The sequence below is a fragment of the Xenopus laevis genome, chromosome 5S (assembly GCF_017654675.1).
Source record: "Xenopus laevis strain J_2021 chromosome 5S, Xenopus_laevis_v10.1, whole genome shotgun sequence".
Classification (NCBI taxonomy): domain Eukaryota; kingdom Metazoa; phylum Chordata; class Amphibia; order Anura; family Pipidae; genus Xenopus; species Xenopus laevis.
This window is the reverse complement of record NC_054380.1, coordinates 17,886,966-17,910,239: the sequence shown is the minus strand read 5'-3', so window position 1 is coordinate 17,910,239 and position 23,274 is coordinate 17,886,966. Positions and strand designations below refer to the sequence as shown.

The 23,274-nt window shown below is 40.0% G+C and overlaps 1 protein-coding gene across 3 annotated transcripts in view; it reads right to left on the bottom strand.

Annotated features, from left to right (window-relative positions):
• ubr2.S (ubiquitin protein ligase E3 component n-recognin 2 S homeolog) overlaps nucleotides 1-23,274 on the bottom strand; it is a 174,915-nt gene that overhangs the window by 7,554 nt on the left and 144,087 nt on the right. For all 3 annotated transcript variants that reach the window (XM_041564059.1, XM_041564058.1, NM_001096196.1), the window contains 18 exon segments: nucleotides 22,549-22,703; nucleotides 19,406-19,508; nucleotides 18,260-18,369; nucleotides 17,340-17,420; nucleotides 15,681-15,862; nucleotides 14,490-14,692; nucleotides 13,035-13,128; nucleotides 8,007-8,168; nucleotides 7,410-7,501; nucleotides 7,236-7,305; nucleotides 6,561-6,709; nucleotides 6,423-6,478; nucleotides 5,825-5,921; nucleotides 5,138-5,205; nucleotides 3,755-3,890; nucleotides 2,468-2,558; nucleotides 527-657; nucleotides 54-162 (listed from right to left, as the gene is read on the bottom strand). In XM_041564059.1, the coding sequence (XP_041419993.1) occupies nucleotides 54-162; nucleotides 527-657; nucleotides 2,468-2,558; nucleotides 3,755-3,890; nucleotides 5,138-5,205; nucleotides 5,825-5,921; nucleotides 6,423-6,478; nucleotides 6,561-6,709; nucleotides 7,236-7,305; nucleotides 7,410-7,501; nucleotides 8,007-8,168; nucleotides 13,035-13,128; nucleotides 14,490-14,692; nucleotides 15,681-15,862; nucleotides 17,340-17,420; nucleotides 18,260-18,369; nucleotides 19,406-19,508; nucleotides 22,549-22,703 (2,089 nt within the window).

Below are 23,274 nucleotides of genomic sequence, written 5' to 3'. Positions count from 1 at the left end.
CAATGGGAATAGTTTAGCACAGGTTAGAGAGATGCAATGGCAGTTTTACTCACCTATTTATTAAAGTCTCCATTACTTTAGAATTTTCTTGAAAGAGGCAGACCAAGTTGGTTGGCAAAGAAAGATAACTACAGAGACAATCAAACTGGCTCATACCACTCACTGAAAAGGCAAAATACAACTCATCAATATAACATGTTTTAATGGGACATTCAGAACATATTTGTCTGCCCAGTTATACTGGTGTTAAACAACGTCTGCACCAGCTGCACCAAAAGGTAAGTGGTTACTCCTTTTCTGTTTGGGTGTTGTTATTATTATTATTATTAACCGTTCAGTAGAATTGTATGTTACCGGAGGGACTTGTGTTTCTCTTTTATGCTTACAGGTTTTTTATTTTGGGAACTGTATCCTAGTGAAAATTATTACCGTATATATGCAGGGGTCAGAATAATAAAGGTAGAGTCAGAATCATGATTAGCAGGATGGGATTTATTCTGGTAAAGTAGATGATCAATAAACTTACCGAGGGACTCCGAAGGTGCTGGGACACCATTTAAATAGTGGAAAAACAATGCAGCACACCTCAGGTACGGCATGATTGATGTCTTAATTGCTCTGCATAGATGCCAGCCAGAGGACAATTCTTTCATTGTGCTTAAATAAGAAAGGGAAAACATAAATCAAGTATAAAAGAAAAGTAACAGGCTTAGTTGTTCAAGGGATCCTGTCATCGAAAAACATGTTTTTTTTTTTAAATGCACCAGTTAATAGTGCTGCTCCAGCAGACTTCTGCACTGAAATCCATTTCTCAAAAGAGCAAACACATTTTTTTATATTCAATTTTGAAATCTGACATGGGGCTAGACATTTTGTCAATTTCCCAGCTGCCCCTGGTCATGTGACTCGTGCCTGCACTTTAGGAGAGAAATGCTTTCTGGCAGGCTGCTGTTTTTCCTTCTCAATGTAACTGAATGTGTCTCAGTGGGACATGGGTTTTTACTATTGACTGTTGTTCTTAGATCTACCAGGCAGCTGTTATCTTGTGGTAGGGAGCTGCTATTTGTTTACCTTCCCATTGTTCTTTGGTTTGGCTGCTGGGGGGGAGGGGGTGATATCACTCCAACTTGCAGTACAGCAGTAAAGAGTGATTGAAGTTTATCAGAGCACAAGTCACATGACTTGGGGCAGCTGGAAAATTGACAATATGTCTAGCCCCATGTCAGATTTCAAAATTGAATATAAAAAAAAAATCTGTTTGCTCTTTTGAGAAATGGATTTCAGTGCAGAATTCTGCTGGAGAAGCACTATTAACGGATTCATTTTGAAATTTTTTTTTTTTCCCATGACAGTATCCCTTTAACCACCATGTTATCTATGAAGTACTTTGGAAAAACAGTAACAAATTAATAATGGAAAGTAATTGAAAAAAGTCTTTATTTCTGGGGAACAATCTAAAAACAACTGAACTAAAAAAAGTGTTTGGAAGGTGAACAACTCCTTTAACCATGTTAACAGCAAACACAGGGTGCAAAATTGTTAAAAATGGAGAGGTTTTACCACTATATGAATTTTTACAGTCTTGGCTCCAACAGCCTTTAAAGGACAAGGAAAGTTAAAGAAGTAGTTAGAAATGTTGTACATTATGTTTTGTGCTTCTGTACCAGCCCAAGGCAACCACAGCCCTTTAGCAGTAAAGATCTGTGTCTCCAAAGATGCCCCAGTAGCTCCCCATCTTCTTTTCTGCTGATTCACTGCACATGCTCTGTGCTGCTGTCACTTACTGAGCTTAGGGACCCACTCACAATATACAGTACACATAGAATAGAAATGTCACAATATAAGGCTGATTAGTAATTAATACAGATAATTACTACATGGCAGCACAGAAACCAGTGCAATTAGCATCAGAATTTAATAATCAGCCCTGTAGCATCAGCTTATATTACAGACCAACCTCATTTTTTGCTGGATAATTAGTGATGACCCCTAAGCTTAGCTTCTCAACAGCTGCTCAGAGCCCACTGAGCATGTGAGTGTCACAGACACTTTCCAAGATGGTGACCCCCTGTGACAAGTTTGAAGTCCTGGATCATTGCAGCTCTTAAGAAGCTGAAACTTTAGGCTGGTGCAATAAATTCAGTATATAAACATGGCATTTACAGCCCTATTCATTTCTAGGGTTTAGTTCTCCTTTAACACATGAGGTGTTAGAGCCAGAACCAACTATGCCATTTGCGTATAAAATGTAGCTGAATGTGCTTGAATGTATTAATACAGCAAGTAACAAGAAAGAAATATGTGGAATATAATATATTTCATTTGTTTTCATCAAGTGAAGAAAGTGCGCTGTAGTGTTACTATCCCTTTTTAGAAATTATTTCCAATTGTTGGAAGGTAAACAAAGAAGGGTTCCTTTTTTAGTTAGATATATGTGATGGTGCAGCACGAAAGAGGCATCACCCACCTTCCACTGCACTGACAGATGGTCCTATACAAAGACATCACTGCCTGTTCTTCTTTTCCGTCAGTGGATTCTTGGTCCATACCATCCTCTTCTGTAAAGAATAATTGATAAAATAATTTGCGATTACTAGATTTGGTTGCTTTTGCTTTTTTTGTTGTTTACAGACAAATCTTATTGAACATGTATACTCAACACAACTTTTGTTTTCTACATTCCTAAGGTTTATCAACAGGTTTCCTATTGTTAAGGCAGTGTACCAATAAAAAACAATGAGAAAGGTGAATGCCTGCTGTTTTTACCCAATATCTGTTGTATTTCATTAAAGGGATCCTGTCATCAGAAAACGTTTTTTTCAAAACACATCAGTTAATAGTGCTACTCCAGCAGAATTCTGCACTGAAATCCATTTCTCAAAAGAGCAAACAGATTTTTTTATATTCAATTTTGAAATCTGACATGGGGCTAGACATTTTGTCAATTTCCCAGCTGCCCCTGGTCATGTGACTTGTGCCTGCACTTTAGGAGAGAAATGCTTTCTGGCAGGCTGCTGTTTTTCCTTCTCAATGTAACTGAATGTGTCTCAGTGAGACATGGGTTTTTACTATTGAGTGTTGTTCTTAGATCTACCAGGCAGCTGTTATCTTGTGTTAGGGAGCTGTTATCTGGTTACCTTCCCATTGTTCTTTTGTTTGGCTGCTGGGGGGGGAGGGGTGATATAACTCCAACTTGCAGTACAGCAGTAAAGATTGATTGAAGTTTATTAGAGCACAAGTCACATGACTTGGGGCAGCTGGGAAACTGACAATATGTCTAGCCCCATGTCAGATTTCAAAATTGAATATAAAAAAATCTGTTTGCTCTTTTGAGAAATGGATTTCAGTGCAAAATTCTGCTGGAGCAGCACTATTAACTGATTCATTTTGAAACAAATGTTTTTTCCCATGACAGTATCCCTTTAACCACCATGTTATCTATGAAGTCTCTATGGGTCAAGGCACACAGGGAGATTATTCGCTTCCAGGATTTCCTCACATGGAAACTTCGTGCGACTTCGGAAAATGAATCGTTCCGAGTGCCATCCCGCTTGCGACTTACATTTTAGCCGACTCGAAGGCAGGGGAGGCAGTTCAGGGAGATTAGTCGCCCCGAAGAAGAGGAGATTTGTCGCCGGGCGACTAATCTCCCCGAATCTGCCTGTATGCCCTGACCCTTACACAGCTGCTTAATCTACTTGCTAATAACTTTATCTCCTTATTGAACGTTCCTTCCCAAACCCAACGTTTGTACCTGTGGAGGAGGAGAGCACTAACTGCACAATGTGTGCCATGGTCACCAGATGGAAAAGATGGAGGTCTCCCGTACCAAGGCTGTTCCCTGAAAAGTCCTGGCACTGTAAAGCTGGGAACGAAACCACCAAGCTGACCTGAAAGACAACCATTTAATTACTGGATGGTCAATCCCATACTATTAAATCTGGAATGTCTACTCATAAGGATCATTTTATATTGTACTCATCAGTTCAAAGACTGATTTTACTTCATCTTATCTTTCCTAGTAATAGAGCAAAGAAATGTTGATATATGGAGCTATTTTCCCCCACTTTTTCCATATAGGGTGAAAAAACACAGGTTCAGGTTAAGGGTAGGGACACACTGGGCGATTTGGGGAGATTTAGTCGCCTGGCGACTAATCGCAGCGACTTTTCTCCCCGAATGCTTCCCCTCGCTCTGCGCCTGGCTAAAATGAAAAATCGCCTGCGCTAATCACACGCGGCGATTCGTTTTCCGAAGTCGCCCGAAGTTGCCTCACGAGGAAACTTCGGGCGACTTCGGAAAATGAATCGCCGCGTGTGATTAGCGCAGGCGATTTTTCATTTTAGCCAGGCGCAGAGCGAGGGGAAGCATTCGGGGAAGATTGGTCGTGGAAAGTCGCGGCGATTAGTCGCCAGGCGACTAAATCTCCCCTAATCGCCCAGTGTGTCCCAGCCCTAAAAGAGAACTAAAGCGTAACTTAAGAAGCAGCTAGAAATGTTGTACATTATGTTTTGTGCTTCTGTACCAGCCTAAGATAACCACAGCCCTTTAGCAGTAAAGATCTGTGTCTTCAAAGATGCCCCAGTAGCTCCCCATCTTCTTTTCTGCTGATTCACTGCACATGCTCTGTGCTGCTGTCACTTACTGAGCTTAGGGCCCCACTCACAATATACAGTACACATAGAATAGAAATGTCACAATATAAGTCTGATAAGTAATTAATACAGATAATTACTACATGGCAGCACAGAAACCAGTGCAATTAGCATCAGAATTTAATAATCAGCCCTGTAGCATCAGCTTATATTACAGACCAACCTCATTTTCTGCTGGATAATTAGTGACGACCCCTAAGCTTAGCTTCTCAACAGCTGCTCAGAATCCACTGAGCATGTGAGTGTCACAGACACTTTCCAAGATGGTGACCCCCTGTGACAAGTTTGAAGTCCTGGATCATTGCTGCTATTGACAAGCTGAAACTTTAGGCTGGTGCAATAAGTTGTGTATAAAATGTGCTATTTTTAGCCAAATAAATTTTCAGGGTTTAATTCTCCTTTAAGAAAGGGAAAACAGCGGAAACAAGTTCTTGTCAGGGGAAGTTGCAGCGACACAAGGTGGTTAAATCACCGCTACTCACCAGTAAATGAAACATATCGATATCAAGTATACAAGGGGAATTCTCTGTGTCATCATTAGGCACAATTGCTGGATAAAAGTAATAAAATACACCGTCACTTTATGGAACAATAACATTGCCGGTATAAAAGTCTTTTCTAACTATATATTTTTTCTAACTATATATTACATGTTTTCTCAATCTATCTATCTATCTATCTATCTATCTATCTATCTATCTATCTATCTATCTATCTATCTATCTCTATATACACATATATACACACATGATCAAGGATAATGGCACATTGGGCCAATTTAAAGGGAATAGTTTCCCATTAAAAGGAATATTTTTCATAATAATGGCCAAATTAAATCCACAGATATTTACAGGTATGGGATCTGTTATCCAGAACGCTTGGGACCTGGGGTTTTCCAGGATAAGGGATTTTTCCGTAATCTGGATCATCACACTTTACGTCTACTAGAAATTTATTTAAACATTAAATAAACCCAATAGGCTGGTTTTGCTTCCAATAAGGATTAATTCTAGAATTAAAAATTTAGTTTGGATCAAGTACAAGGTACTGTTTTATTATTACAGAGAAAAAGGAAACACTTTCTAGATAACGGATTTCCGGATAATGGATCCCATACCTGTACCAACAATGCATATTTTAGATTGAGTACACTTATGATGCATTCTTACTTTCAAACAGACGACCAAAGTGTTTTTCCACAACAGGAAGCATTCCCACCGTCCAATGTGCTGCAGAAAATCTGGTCAGTGATTTTAGGCAGTCATCCTTGAATGGCAAAGAAAAATAGATAAGAAAAACATTAAATGGGATTTAAGCTTGTATTAAATCTGAGCATGTGCATAAAAAAAAAAGTGACACTAAAAACATATGGGGCAGATTAATTAAGGTTTGAATGTAAAAATCTAGTTTTCGAATTAGTTTTTGGTCAAAACTCACAATTCCAAATTGTTTTTAGGTCATAACTCACAATTTCGAATTTAAAAGCTCGAATTTGAATTCAAATGTGAGATTTATCCCACCTCGACCCTGGAAACAGTTCTACTTTGAATATTCGCCACTTTAAACCTGCCCCGTTCATGTAGAAGTCAATGGCAGAGGTCCCTTGAACTATTTCAAGACGTTAACAGTGATGAGCCAAATTTTTGGCAACTTTCGCTGAGAAAATGACGCCCCAATGGGGAAAAAAATTTTTTGTGACCGGCAAAAGTCAACTTTTTTTTCAGAGGAAAACTTGATTTCAATTCGAATTTGATTTGAGTTCATTACCTGTCTGCATGGCAAGTTTCCAAACAACGGCCTCTCTTCATCTGCCAAAATCCGTTCTATAAAGAGCAAAAGTACAGATCTAAGTAAATCCGTTTTAAAACAATGTCGTAATTAACAATGTACCAGGGGGTTTCTCACCAATCGTTTGTATTGTGTATGCGCAGCTTCCCCAGCACATAATTGGGACTCGTGGATCCTGCTCATTAGGATGCACCTTCAGCCCGACCTTATATGTTGCTGTGCCGAATGTTGTCAGCATCTCCCTGATGCTGTCTGAGTATGGATTTCTGGGCCATTTAAAGGAAGTTGAGAGTTAATGATGCTACCTATGCTTGACATGATTTTCAAATGTAAAATTGACTTTAAAGGAGAAGGAAAGCCAATAGATTAGCCACAATAGTGCAAGCTATAACACTATATTTATTCTGTAGAATGCTTTACCATACCTAAATAAACAGCCCTAGAATCTCTATTTAATTAGGATAGTAGCTGCCATATTAGCTTGATGTGACATCACTTCCTGCCAGAGTCTCTCCCTCATAGCTCTAAACTCAGATTACAGCAGGGAGGGGAGGAGGGAGGAGCAAACTGAGCATGCTCAAGCCCTGGAGGTTTAAGATGAAAACAGGAAGTCTGATACAGAAGTCCATGTGTACACAATAGAAGGAAAAAAATGCTGTGTTTCTTTTATCAGAGGACTGGGAGCAGCATTACTTTGATGGTTTACTGGTGTATTTATATAGACCTTTCTGATAAGGCTTACTTAGTTTTAACCTTTCCTTCTCCTTTAAAGAAAAGACATAATCATCATACTTAGGTTGGAAATCAGGCCGGAATCCTTCAGGAATCTCCACCTGTGCGGGCATCTCAGAATCTGAGCCAGCTGCAAAGAGTAAAGGAAAGCTGTTAATAAAGTTTATGACATTTATTTTGATAAGTTGATAGGATTAGCGATATAAATAATGAATCTCTCTTTTCCGAGCTCACCTGAATTGCTTTTTGCTGCGTGCAATGCTTTGAGTTGTTGAGACGTAGTGCTAAGCCATTCTGCTAAATTAGGCTGATCTGAGAAATCTAACCTGCGAAGTAATTAGTTGTAAATGAGATGATTTACTAACGACAGGGAACAGGGTATAAAATAGCAATCAGATGCATCCTGTAACATATACTTGCTTGAAAAATCTAAGGTTCAGGGTCACTTATTAAAGAGATATAGTTAAGAGAGATAGTTAAGCTTTAGTTCTCCTTTAACAGCACTGTATTGATGTTCACAAAGACCAGGGCCTATGGGAATTATGCGTGGAGCAGGGAGTAAAGTCTAATAACAAGGCATGCTCCTGTTTTAGCACACTGTCCTGTGATTTGTAAATGAGCCCTAAAGTCAAACTATGTCAGAATGCGTCAAATAAGTGTCTCCCAGTTTACACCGCAAACAATGATTCAAACAGGAAGTTGATTTATGGGCAAAAACCATAAACATACACAAATAATAAGGCCTATTTGTACAGGCTACTTGCTGTTTCATTTCAAGTGGCACAGATCATACATTTAGATTTGAGTGAAGATATTAAAAAGTCATCTAACCTGTGGTATAAACTTCTCGGTGGTGGAAGCATAGGGATGACAGTGTTACTTAAACACTCACAGAGGGGGCAGAGAAATTCCCCATTTTCCACATCATAGCTCGTATGTACCCGTAAGCGCTGCTGTCTTCTCTGCTCCTTGGCTTGCACCGCATCAAAGTACCTACATGAGACATACATTAGTCACTATATCATCTGCACTAACACATCACAGTGCAATTCAAGCAACATTCGCCCCAACTTTAATCTCTGCTGGGTACCATTAAATCAAAAATGGACTGGTCCCCACCCTTTTCCTGATGACAAAGGATTTAACCTTATCTTTAATAGTACATTACCTTTTAAACAGAAGTAACATTATTTAGAGAGATACTGTCATGGGAAAACATCAGTTAATAGTGCTGCTCCAGCAGACTTCTGTATTGAAATCCTTTTTTCAAAAGAGCAAACTGATTTCATTTTGAAATCTGACATGGGGCTCGACGTGTCAGTTTCCCAGGTGCCCACAGTCATGTGACTTAAGTCACTCTTTACTGCTGCACTGCAAGTTGGAGTGATATCACCCCCCTCCCTCCAACCCCCAGCAGGCGATCACTAGAACAATGGGAAGATAACAGCTCCCTGGTAGATATAAGAACAGCACTCAATAATAAAAATCCATGTCCCACTGCGACTCCTTCAGTAGGAGAAACAAGAGCCTGCCTGAAAGCAGTTCCATAGTGCAGCACTGGCTGTTTCTTAAAGCACATGACCAGGCAAATATGACCTGAGATGTCTCCCACACACCAATATTACAACTAAAAAAATACACTTAATGGGTTAGAAATTATATTTTACATGGAAGAGTGAATTATTTGCAGTCTAAACAGAGTAATTTAGAAATAAAAACGACACCATAAAATCATGACAGAATCCCTTTAAGAATATTTAGTAAAACATTTGACCAGTTCACAGATAAACCCTATGTAGAGTGAGTTTCTCCTTTTCTCAAAGCCGAACAAAGGCTACAGTTTAGGGAAGAGAGGGGTTTGTTTATAAAGAGCTCAATACATCTATACAAATATAATGTACTGTTGTGCTGCACTGGTAAAACTGGTGTGTTTGCTTCAGAAACACAACTATAGTTTATATAATGAAGCTGCTGTGTAGATGAAAAAGGAGAAAAGGCACAAGATACACAGCAGATAACATAAGCTCTGTAGTATTTAATGGGATTCTTCAAAACGTATCTGTTATCTACTGTGTATACTGTACTTGAACAGCTATCCCCATGGCTACACAGCAGATTATTTATATAAACTATAGTAGTACTAATCTGTTATCTACTGTGTATCCTGTGCTTGAATGGCTGCCCCTATGGCTACACAGCAGCTTGTTTATATAAACTATTGTAGTACTTATCTGTTATCTACTGTGTATCCTGTGCTTGAATGGCTGCCCCCATGGCTACACAGCAGCTTGTTCATATAAACTATAGTAGTACAGGTATAGGATCCCTTATCCGGAAACCTGATATCCAGAAAGCTCCGAATTACGGAATGGCTGCCTCCCATAGACTCCATTTCATTCAAATAATCCAAATTTTTAAAAATTATTTCCTTTTTCTCTGTAATAATAAAACAGTAGCTTGTACATGATCATCATCATCATTTATTTATATAGCGCTGTCAAGATAGGCAGTGCTTTGATCCCAACTAAGATATAAAACAAGCCTATTGGATTTATTTAATGTTTGAATTAATTTCTAGTAGACTTAAGGCATGAAGACCCAAATTACGGACAGATCCATTATCCAGAAAACCCCAGGCCCAGAGCACTCTGGATAACAGGTCCCATACCTGTACTTATCTGTTATCTACTGTGTATCCTGTGCTTGAATGGCTGCTCCCATGGCTACACAGCAGCTTGTTTATATAAACTATAGTAGTATTTATCTGTTATCTACTGTGTATCCTGTGCTTGAATGGCTGCCCCCATGGCTACACAGCAGCTTGTTTATATAAACTATAGTAGTACTTATCTGTTATCTACTGTGTATCCTGTGCTTGAATGGCTGCCCCCATGGCTACACAGCAGCTTGTTTATATAAACTATAGTAGTGTTTCTAAAGCAAACACAACAGTCTTACCAGTGCAGGGCAACACTTCATTATATTTTTATTACTTCAAAACACTTTAATTTTTTGATGTACTGTAAGTTTCACATGTCTGAAATACGCCTTTGTAATATTTAGAGATGTCGCGAACTGTTCGCCGGCGAACTTGTTCGCGCGAACATCGGGTGTTCGCGCTCGCCGGAAGTTCGCGAACGTCGCGCGACGTTCGCCATTTTGGGTTCGCCATTGTTGGCGCTTTTTTTTGCCCTCTCACCCCAGACCAGCAGGTACATGGCAGCCAATCAGGAAGCTCTCCCCTGGACCACTCCCCTTCCCTATAAAAACCGAAGCCCTGCAGCGTTTTTTCACTCTGCCTGTGTGTGCTGAAGAGATAGTGTAGGGAGAGAGCTGCTGCCTGTTAGTGATTTCAGGGACAGTTGAAAGTTTGCTGGCTAGTAATCGTTTTGATACTGCTCTGTTATTGGAGGGACAGAAGTCTGCAGGGGTTTGAGGGACATTTAAGCTTAGGTAGCTTTGCTGGCTAGTAATCTACCTTCTACTGCAGTGCTCTGTATGTAGCTGCAGTGGGCAGCTGTCCTGCTTCTGATCTCATCTGCTGACTGCTGCAATAACAGTAGTCCTTGTAAGGACTGCTTTTATTTATTTTTTTGTTGTTTTACTACTACTACTACTACTACTATAAGAGCCCAGTGCTATTAGTCTAGCAGTGTTGGGGAGTGGGACTGGTGTGCTAATCTGCTGCTCCTAGTAGTTCAGCAGCACCAACTTTAATTTTTTTTTTTAATATTCATTTTTTTTTTATTTTACTTTTTTTATTTTACTACCGCTGTAGTAGTGTATAAGTTGACCTTTTAGGCATTATTTGCCCTGTAGGCATTATTTGCACAGTGTTTTCTTCAACCCGCCATCTAGCTGTGTGACCTTGTTCACATTCTGTCTAAATATCCATAATATTACCGTCTCCAGAAAAAACACCGGAGTGACTTTTTTCAAGCAGCATTCATATATTTTACGTAATCCGTATCCACCGCTGTAGTAGTGTATACGTTGACCTTGTAGGCATTATTTGCACAGTGTTTTCTTCAACCCGCCATCTAGCTGTGTGACCTTGTTCACATTCTGTCTAAATATCCATAATATTACCGTCTCCAGAAAAAACACCGGAGTGACTTTTTTCAAGCAGCCATAATATATTTTACGTAATCCGTATCCACCGCTGTAGTAGTGTATACGTTGACCTTGTAGGCATTATTTGCACACTGTTTTCTTCAACCCGCCATCTAGCTGTGTGACCTTGTTCACATTCTGTCTAAATATCCATAATATTACCGTCTCCAGAAAAAACACCGGAGTGACTTTTTTCAAGCAGCCATAATATATTTTACGTAATCCGTATCCACCGCTGTAGTAGTGTATACGTTGACCTTGTAGGCATTATTTGCACACTGTTTTCTTCAACCCGCCATCTAGCTGTGTGACCTTGTTCACATTCTGTCTAAATATCCATAATATTACCGTCTCCAGAAAAAACACCGGAGTGACTTTTTTCAAGCAGCCATAATATATTTTACGTAATCCGTATCCACCGCTGTAGTAGTGTATACGTTGACCTTGTAGGCATTGTTTGCCCAGTTTTTTGGCTGCAGCCACTGAAGCACAGAGGCCAGAAAAAATATGCCATATAAATGCTGAAAATAGTCATTTTTTGCCATACGTTGACTCAACGTATATGGCAAAAAATGACTATTTTCAGCATTTATATGGCATATTTTTCTGGCAACTGTGCTTCAGTGGCTGCAACCAAAAAAACTGGGCAAACAATGTCTACAAGGTCAACGTATGGCGAAAAATGACTATTTTCAGCATTTATATGGCATATTTTTTCTGGCAACTGTGCTTCAGTGGCTGCAACCAAAAAAACTGGGCAAACAATGTCTACAAGGTCAACGTATGGCGAAAAATGACTATTTTCAGCATTTATATGGCATATTTTTTCTGGCAACTGTGCTTCAGTGGCTGCGTCCAAAAAAACTGGGCAAACAATGCCTACAAGGTCAACGTATGGCAGTTGTTTAAAGAGAACAGTAGATTACTAGCCAGCAAAGCTACCTAAGCTAAAATGTCCCTCAAATCCCTGCAGACTTCTGTCCCTCCAATACAGAGCAGTATCAAGCAGATTACTAGCCAGCAAACTTACTATCATCTGTCCCTGAAATCACTAACAGCTCTCCCCCTACACTATCTCTTCCAAGCACACACAGGCAGATTTTTCAGATACATTTTTGCCCTTGATCCCCCTCTGGCATGCCACTGTCCAGGTCGTTGCACCCTTTAAACAACTTTAAAATCATTTTTCTGGCCAGAAATTTTTTTTTTAGATGTTAAAGTTCGCCTTCCCATTGAAGTCTATGGGGTTCGCGAACCGTTCGCGAACCGCTCGCGTTTTTGCGCAAGTTCGCGAATATGTTCGCGAACTTTTTTTCCGACGTTCGCTACATCCCTAGTAATATTAGAGCAGGGATCCCCAACCTTTTGAACCTGAGAGCAACATTCAGAAGTAAAAGTAGTTTGGGAGCAACACAAGCATGAAAAATATTATCGGGGAGCCACATTAGTGCTGTGATTGGCCATTTTGCAGCCCCTATGTGGATTGTCAACCTACATTGAGGCTTTATTTGGCAGTACACCTGGATTTTATGCAACCAAAACTTGCCTCCAAGTCTGGAATTTAAAAATATGTTCCTGCTTTAAGGCCACTGGGAGCAACATCCAAGGGTTTGGAGAGCAACATGTTGCTCACAAGTTACTGGTTGGGGGATCACTGTATTAGAGGAAAAGTTTACTGTGCTTTCATTTTTCATAGCAGCAGCGCCTAACAAGTCTTTTTCAGGTAAAATAAATGCAATCCTTTACCTCTGCCAGCAGTGAGCGTGCATTATATGTCCACAGCTTCCTGTGTGGGTGCCACATGCCAAGTCTGGGTGCATGCACAGCGGGTCATGCTTTTCTGTAGAAAACAAAGAAGTTCACATTATCATCTCTGTTATATTGTTCTCAACATCAATTGGTTTAACTGACATGAGTTACAAATATATCCCTGCGGTCATTTGGCAATGCTGGTGTGACCCATTCTGTTGTGAGTGCTTAGCAAAGGGTTGCTGCAATGTGTTTTACAATAAATAAGAACAGAAACTGACTGGAAGCTGGTGTACTATACACTAAGTAAGCTATTTAGTTATAAAGAAGCATGCTTCTGCAGCAGATCTTTGATGATAACACTACATTTTGGGGCAAGCTGCAAAATGTCCTTGGGAATGTACTTTCCTCTCATTCGCAAACATGTTTCGCATTTTTTTCCCCACAAGAGCTATCACAGTACAGGTATGGGATCTATTATCCAAAAACCTGTTATCCAGAAAGCACCGAATTACGAAAAGGCCGTCTCCCATAGACTCCATTTTATCCAAATAATACAAATTTTTAAAAATTATTTCCTTTTTCTCTTTAATAATAAAACAGTAGCTTGTACTTTATTCATACTAAGATTTAATTAATCTTTATTGGAATAAGAACCAGCTTACTGAGTTTATTAAATGTTAAAAGTTTTTCTACTTGACTTAAGGTATGAAGATCCAAATTATGGAAAGATCCATTATCCGGAAAGCCTTAGGTCTCGAGCATTCTGGTTCCATACCTGTACTGCAATTTCATAATTAGTCATAACATTTTTTACACACTTTAAGGGGTTATTTATTAAAGTCCGAATGTCAAAAACTCTTTTTTACTATAAAATCCGAATTTTTAGTGGCAAAAAATAAAAACCTCAACTTTTTCGAGATTTATTATACCCCAAAGATGGAAAAAGTCAGAACCCGAAAATCTGTCATCTCAGATCTGCAGAGGTTGTATATATGTCAGTGGGAGAGGCCCTTAAACTATTTGGAATTTTTTTAATAATAAATAAGGTTAAATCGTGGATTCAAGTTTGCTCTGACTTTATTTTTAATAAAATTATCAGAAAAATTTGGATTTTGTTAAATAAGGCCCCCAATGTCTGACCCAACTGAAGACACATTGCCCATGTTGAGGAGCCATATGACTTTTGAATTTTCTTTTATACAAATACATTGAGTAGTGTTAGATAAAGCCATATTGTCCTTGTCTGCCTATAAATGGCCATAAACGTTAGGAGGTGGCTGCCTGCTTTTCATAACTGGAAGCTTTCGGTTTGGGGGTACCCTTGGTGCAAAACTTTTAAACTGCAGCAAGTTTTTTTTTAGTAATGAGTTTTATATACAGTGATACAATGTATCTTAGTAAAAGTAAAACCCCAAGCTTATGTGACTGCAGAGGTTTCAGACTGGTTACCTGGATCTGTAATGACTCTGCTCCTGTTCTTAGAGAATACCGTCGATCTCTGGATAAAAGCTGCAAGAACCATGGCTTTATTGTCCACTGTAAAAGCTTGTTCTTCTTGACACAGGATACAAGTAACTAGCTGCCTTGGTTCACTGACTCGGGTTTGGTGAGGCCCCAAAGCGACAAGTTTGCTGTCCATCATTGTATGACAGCTGTTTATACAAGAGGTTGTAGGATTAATGGCACTGAAGTAGGACCAAATAAATCAATGTTCATTTCAAAGGTTGTTCACCTTTAAATAAACTTTAAGTATGAAGTAGAGAGTGAGACAATTTGCATTCAATTGGTTTCATTTTTTATTATTTGTGGTTTTTGAGTTATTTAGCAGCTCTCCAGTTTGAAATTTCAGCAATCTCATTGCTAGGGTCCAATTTATCCTAGCAACCATTGATTTGAATAAGAGTCAGGAATTTAAATAGGAGAGGTCTGAATAGAAAGATGAGTAATAAAAAGTAGCAATAACGATAAATGTAGCCATATAGAGGATTTGTTTTTTAGATGGGGTCAGGGATGCCCATTTGAAAGCTGGAAGGAGCCAGAAGAAAAAGGCAAATCATTAAAAAATAAATAATGAAGACCAACTGAAGAGTTGCTTAGATTTAGCCATTCTATAACATACTAAAAGATCATTTAAAGGTGGACCACCCATTTAAAATCTGCCAATAATGAAAGGACATTTAATAATAAGCAACTATCCAAAGTATTTTTAATGAAAAACGGTCAGTGATTTTAAGATTGTTTGTAAATCGCACCCTTTCCATGACGGCTTGGAAGGAGGCTTGAAAGGAGTCAGGAGGAAAAGGCAAATAACTAAAAAACTATGAAAAATAAATAATGAAGACCAACTGAAAAGTTGCTAAGAATTAGCCATCGTTTAACGTACTAAAAGAAAATTTAAAGCTGAGCCACCCCCTTTAAAACAGAAAAGGTCTGCCTATAATGAAAGGAAATGTAATAATAAACAACTATCCAAAGTATTTTTAATGAAAAACGGTCAGTGATTTTAAGATTGTTTGTAAATCGCACCCTTTCCGTGACGGCTTGTGCAGATGAAACATTGTAATAGTAGTTGGCTCTCGTCCAGCCAAGACTAAAATTTGCCAACAACAGGCCATTCTATAACATACTAAAAAGCTTCACCTGTGATCATATGCAGTGGAGGTGGATGCATTCAGTTCATCTGTTGTCTGCTGGAAAAGTTCCCTATTTTCATCAATGAAATGTCGCTGCATTTCTGACATTTGGGCCATAATCTTTTCTCTGCGGAGCCTGGCAATCTCCGCTTTCCTTTTCCTCTCTGCTTTGTCTTTATCCCGTGTATTCTATTTAAAGGGGAGGACAGAAATGGTAATACAAATGAAAATGCATAGAAATTAGTCAGCCATAGTCATATAACTCAACAGCATGCTCCCCAGGTTCAGAGCAAATTAAACAAATTCTCAACAGAAGAAATTCTTCAGATTTTGAGGCTGAATTCAAAAGGGTCCCCCCTTGCTTGCTACAAGATTGCAGATTTAAAAGTTCTGCCTAAAATGTTAACTTAACTATAGCATCTCATACTTTTGAGTTCAGGATTCGGCCTTTTTAAGCAGGATTCGGATTCGGACGAATTCTTCTGGCCAGCCGAACCAAATCCGAATATGCAAATTAGGGGCGGGAGGGAAATCACATGACTTTTTGTCACAAAACAAGGAAGAAAAATGTTTTCCCCTTCCCACTCCTAATTTGCATATGCAAATTAGGATTCGGATTGGTATTCGGCCAAATCTTTAGCAAAGGATTCGGGGGTTCTGCCGAATCCAAAATAGTGGATTCGGTGCATCCCTAGTCCAGAATAATATCAGTCCCACATCACTAACCTGATCACTGTTTTTGGTAGAATTATATTTCTACATGGCAAACAATTTACAAGTAGGTGTAGCAGAGTAATGGATCGTTGGATCAGCAAGCCGTCCTCCTCACACACCTGTGGCTGCAACTAGCATAATATCAATTGCTATCTTACCCAACCAACAAGCACTTTTAAATAAATTGAAGATACATTCTCATTATAATATATATATGAAGTGTGTGTGTGTGTACATATAAATTAAGATTTACTGTTCCATCTCTTAAAGGAGAAGTAAACCCTTAAAATGAATATGGCTAAAAATGTCATTTTATATACTGAATTTATTGCACCAGCCTAAAGTTTCAGCTTCTTAAGAGCTGCAATGATCCAGGACTTCATACTTGTCACAGGGTCACCATCTTGGAAAGTGTCTGTGACACTCACATGCTCAGTGGGCTCTGAGCAGCTGTTGAGAAGCTAAGCTTAGGGCTCGTCACTAATTATCCAGCAGAAAATGAGGTTGGTCTGTAATATAAGCTGATGCTACAGGGCTGATTATTAAATTCGGATGCTAATTGCACTGGTTTCTGTGCTGCCATGTAGTAATTATCTGTATTAATTACTAATCAGCCTTATATTGTGACATTTCTATTATATGTGTACTGTATATTGTGAGTGGCTCCCTAAGCTCAGTAAGTGACAGCAGCACAGAGCATGTGCAGTGAATCAGCATAAATGAAGATGGGGAGCTACTGGGGCATCTTTGGAGACACAGATCTTTACTGCTAAAGGGCTGTGGTTGCCTTGGGCTGGTACAGAAGCCCAAAACATAATGTACAACATTTCTAACTACTTCTTTAGTTTAACTTTCCTTGTCCTTTAAACACTGTCTGTTGTACTTAACTGTTAAAAATCACAATGAAATTGAAATAACAGACATATTTGTAGACGTAAAAGAATAAAAATACCTCCGCCAAAACACTGCCTTCTGTTTCAACAATAGGGCTTGTAGATGGATTCTCTCTGATATTCTTAATACTACTGAACATCTAGAACGATAAGAAATCATAGATTCTGACAAACACTAGACACTGTTTCTCTATGAAAACTGTAATAATATGAGCAGGTCTGGACTTGCATTCAAAATAGGCCCATGCATTTCAAGCACACACAGGTCCAAATAACCCCCCCACAGGCCCAAATAACCGCCCACATGCCCAATAGTGTCTATGGCATTTACCAGCAGCTCCTCTGGCATTTGACAGAATATACAAATTGCCAGTCTGGGCCTGTAAATGAGGTATTTATATGTATTATATATTAAAATATGCATTTATTCAGAAAGCTCAGAATTAAGGACAGGCCTTCTCCCATAGACTCCATTTTTTTTCTTTTCCTCTGTAATAATAATACAGTAGCTTGTACTTGATTCCAACTAAGATATAATTAATCCTTATTGGAAGTAAAACCAGCCTATTGGGTTTATTTAATGTTTACTTGATTTTCTAGTAGAAATTACAGAAAGATCTGTTATCTGGAAAACCCAGGTCCAGAGCATTCTGCATAACAGGTCCTATACCTGTATTTCTTAACCATTACACATTAATGTGTCAGAGAGAAAGTGTTCAAAGACTTTTTTTCTTCCCTTCTGTAACACGGCTTTAACCTCTGCGTCAGAAGGTTTTCATTAGTTTCATCGGTGTCAATAGAAGGTGGAAAGGGTGATTTTTTGGTACTGAGTGATACATTATCCAAAACATTAAAAATTGCTTATTTTTACTGTGACAATACAAGTTTACAGGTAATTATTGCTAAATATACAGTTCTTCCTATCTAAAACCATCTTAAGTAGATAACTAAAGATGTTGGGATTGTTCTTAAAAAATACCTTCAGTATCCAGCGTATCATATCCTTATGCACTTCCAAGTGTGCTGCATTTTGCAGTGTTTCCAACATAGCCAAGATGCTTGGTGATGCATTTGGGACTTCCCCAGGCCCTATACATGTCATTGGGAAAAAAACATCATTCCGTAGTTTCAAAAGCAACTGTGCACAGTATTTAGTTAATATAATAAAACTGCTTCAATCCTGTAGAACATGATGTGAAGGACATTTGACATTTATTTTGCCTGGTAAACTTAATGGATGAGCAAAGTCCCTAATACTGATGCTACACGGCTATACAGCTTCCCTCATACAATGTATAATCCTTGGTGGGTTTTTTTTGTTTTCTCGTAATGTACCAGTAATACCTTCTATCATGCCTTCATACCTCGTCCTCCTAAATCAACTCTCCTAATACTCCCCCACGAGAACTTGGTGCACCCTAACCTGCTGCTGCTGCATATCTTTGTCAAGAAAGTGCATTTCATAGCATTTTGCTCAAAACCCAGCAACATTGAGGGTCAGGGCACACGCTCAGATTCGGGGAATTAGTCGCCAGCCACAAATCTCCTTTTCTTTGGGGCGATTAATCTCCCCGAACTGCCTCCCGCCGGCTAGAATGTAAATTGTCGGCCAGATGGCACTCAGAGCGATTTGTTTTCCGAAGTCGCCCAATGTTTCCCCGTGAGGTGACTTTGGAAAACGAAGCGCTCCGAGTGCCATCCCGCCGGCGTTTTATATTCTAGCCGGCAGGAGGTAGTTTGGGGAGATTAGTCGCCAGGCGCCTAATCTCCCCGAATCCGAGCGTGTGCCCTGACCCTAAGGGTGAATAGGGGACAGCAGTACACATGGGCTGCATTAGGACCTATGTGATATGGCTGCTGTGTATCAAATTTGAGACTTTCAAGCTTAAAGCTGTTCTTTTTGTGAGGCTAAATACTTTATAACAGTTAAGGACATATAGATGAACCAAAATGAATGAATTGGAGTTAAAAGATGCTTGCAGTACAGCTGGCTGCAATATCAATTAGTTTAATTTAAACTAAATAAAAAAAACTGTGGATGTGAGGACGTTAACCCCTTTATCAGAGTAGTTAAACTGATAAGTATAAGTACAGAAGACTGCAGACTGAAGCTTCCCCAACCTACTTGAGATTTTTTCAGTGAAATTGAAGGTGACAATGTTGTCCTCACAAATATTCTGCAAGTGCTGATGCTCTTCTTGTAATGCCATCCCAATCAAATGCAAAACCTGAAAAAAAAATATATAACAGGATTTTTAATACTCACCGTTAAATCCGTTTCTCTGTACCCTCCAGAGGCAGGACACTTGAATAAAAATGAAGGGGGCGTGCCCTGTTGGGCTTAACCCCGCACACTGTGCTCTAGCCTTCAGTTTGTCCCAAAGACTTTGCAACCAGAACAATATGAACATAACCATAACTAAATGCAAGCCGAGGTAAACCAGGGACTATCCTGGAACAAAACAATGGTTAAGCTCGTCCTAATGGGCGGAAAGCCCTGTGACCCCCTTTCGACTACAGATAAACGGATTTAACGGTGAGTATTAAAAATCCTGTTTTCTCTGTCGTATTAGGGGGACGCAGGGACGATGGGGGACTTTTCAAAGCAGTCCCAGAACAGCAGGGTGGGAACGAGCTTAATTAGACACATTGGTGCGAGAAAGACTAACACTCTTGACCGAGGAAGGCTTTGGCTGAGGAAAGAGTGTTGAGTCTGTAAATTTATTTTTTTTTTTTTAAAGTATGCACCAAAAATCAGGTGGCTGCCTTGCAGATGTGGCCCAGTGAGTCAGTGATGCACCACGCCCAAGAAGTTCCCACTGCTCTAATATAGCGGGCTCGGATACCTTCTAGTGGTGACCTTACTTGTATGATATGCTTGATAGAGCTTTAATCTGATGCACTTGGCGATCAAGGTTTGAATGGCGATGGACACCCAGCGGATACCAGACATGGCCATAATGCTGACAAGGAAGATAATTTGCTTCTAACAGCCCATCATCGTCTGTCGGATTCCTGAATGCTGCCGCCATTGTCACTGGCAAGTAGTAATTTTGACAGTCTGGATAGCAGTGCATCCACTGCTTGGAATTTTCTCTGGGGAGTATTCCATTCTCCTTGTATTATTTCAAGCAGCTGTTCATGTGAAGAAATAACAATTTGTGGTTGAACAGCTTTTGTGCTGTGCCTTGCTTCTTAGCCGTTTATGAGATATTTAGAATCTCACGTACACCCTTATGATTCCGCCAGAAGATCATTTTATTTATTTATTTTTTTGCACTGGAGATGACCTGTCAGGCATTTACAGTAATGTCATCATTGGATCTGTCCATAATGGGCAACGAAACGGAAGGCGGATGATGGACTTCTGCCCTTCCATCACTCTCGAGAGTAGGTTAAAACACAGCGGAACAGAGCTGCTCTGGAGCTGAATTTTTAGCAGATGTGGGAAACGAACCGTCAACCGTTTGGACCAGGGTATCAACCTCCAAAAACCTTCCCAAATTAACAGTAAGGCAAGCAATCCTTGACATGATGCTAAGGAATAATGGAGGTGTATTGCCAAAAATGAAGCTTGTGGTTCAAGACACAGTCGCCTCCCGGTTCCTGAAAGATAGTCTCTAGTGGCACACCTTCAATTGGTAGCGCTACTGGACTGGGGTTGCCATCTGAAGCAGTTGTGGCCCCTAGCATCACTGAACAGCCCCGCACACTGTAGCAACAACTGGCAAAAGGCGCATGCAATAAAGACCTGCACTGTGGAGGGTACTCTCTCCTCCCCCGGCCCTTGTGGTAACTCACTGGCTTACCTTGTGCCATTTGGGAGCCTACTAGCTTATGCCCGTGCGGCGCCCTTGTCTCTCGCAGCCTGCAATGGCTGCTGGAACACATCTGTGTTCCAGCAGCGCACAGCAATGCAAAATGGCGCTCACCTCTGCTTCCTCTCCTGCTGATAAGAATGCTAGCAGCGCATTCGGATACTGTCTGGTAACCATCCAGGAGAGGGCACCCATTGAGCGCTGTTCAGAGTAGAGAGGAGACGGACAAAATTGGGTCTCCGTCAACTGACTGAGGTTTAACCCGCAGCCAGGAGAAAACTCTTAGGGGGGGGGAGGGAGGGAATTCTGCAGCAGAATGTCACCGCTGGAGCCCTCTGCCCATACTTACTAAGGGTTTACACCGGCCAGACCCTCTAACCTCCAGTGAGGCGTAGGCAACGTCTGGATGGTCGGTATAGCCTTCACGGCTAGAAATTGACCCCGGTGGGCTACTCCGTGTTGGCTAACTGTAGAAGAGACAGGTAACACTGCTCTTAGTATCACCCCAGGTGTCAGACAGGACAGACCATAGAATCATCTATTTTCCTGGTAGCAGGACACTTGAAAAACTGAAAGCTAGAGCACAGTGTGCGGGGTTAAGCCCAACAGGACACGTCCCCTTAATTTTTATTCAAGTGTCCTGCCTCTGGAGGGTGGAGCTTAACCCCATCGTCCCTGTGTCCCCCTAAGACGACAGAGAAATATATATATATATATATATATATATATATAATATACGAGCATTCCATACTAAGGTGGATTAGTTCATGCATGTGGACGTATAATCGATTCTCCTTCAGATAAATTGCAAACAGACTAATGGGAAGTCTTAGCAGCGGGGCCTTTTCAGTGCAAATGGAACAGCTGATGTGATCCAATGGCCGTTCCTCCATCTGACTGGAGGGGTGTCACAAAGCACAAACAAAGCAATTAAGCTGGGATCCATCCAACACATTTATTGGAACAAGGCTGATTGCTTAAAAGGAAGTAGGAGTAAAAGACACAGATCTGTCTGTTTATTAGCAGATGCAGCCTAGCATGTGTATTTAATGTAATGAATCCACCTCACTCCTGAAATTCACTTTTACTGCACTGAACTGGTGGCTAGGTCCTTTAGCAACAGTACGATTTTCACGGATCTACACACACAATTTTCTGCAGTTGGGGAGCTTACCCCTTTTATTATATCACCAACAGGATCTTTATGAAGGGAGGGTGTACCCCCACAAAACGTTGATACTGTTGGTGTTATAATAAAAGGGGTAAGCTCCCCAACTACAGAAAATTGTGTGTGTGTGTGGATCCGTGAAAATCTTGCTGTTTAGTATTTAAAACAGCAGTGTTCCATTATGGTATTATCTGACGGGATACATTATTAGCATAATATATTTTTTTTTCAATGACCCTGGGTATGATGCCTGTTTAACAAAAGTAATTAGACAGTGCTTACCCTCTGAAGCATGGATTCCGACCACGCGTATCCATTTGGCTCTACTGCCCACTGTAACACAGTTCCCATGATACACAGCATGACATCTGATTGAAGGATGTTTATCAAACTAGCAAATAGCGGACAGAATGGAGGCAGCACCGGTGGAGGGAGAGCTGAAACACAAAACAATTTTGGTTCGATTGATTTCCAAATTTGCCGCTAGAAGCAAATCAGTCAGCAAAATTCACAGGGGGTGAGACATGGATGAATAATCCCCACTCCAAACTGCCATGCTGATTTTACAAGATATAATCCATCTGTCCAATCTGTATTAATCAGTGTAGAATATACAAAAATACAATAATTGAGTGTTGAAGGTGTCACACTCTTCTGTAGCCTCAGCAGCAAGTGGATATACAGTAGCTCTGTCAAACACAGGCAACGCTTATGGGGCAGCTGCAGTTCTCTGTATGTCTCTTTGCATCATCATTTTATAATCAGACCTCTAATACAGGTATGGGACCTATAATCCAGAATGCTTGGGACTGGGGTTTTCCGGATAACGGATCTTTCTGTAATTTGGATCATCATATTTTGAATCCACTAGAAAATCATGTAAACCTTAAAGGACTAGTAACATCAACAATTTTTAAAAAGAATTCGTTAGTATACATAGAAAAAAAAAACACCAAGACAGATTAAACTTTAAAATCGCAAAGTCTATATTAAGAAATAACTTACCGA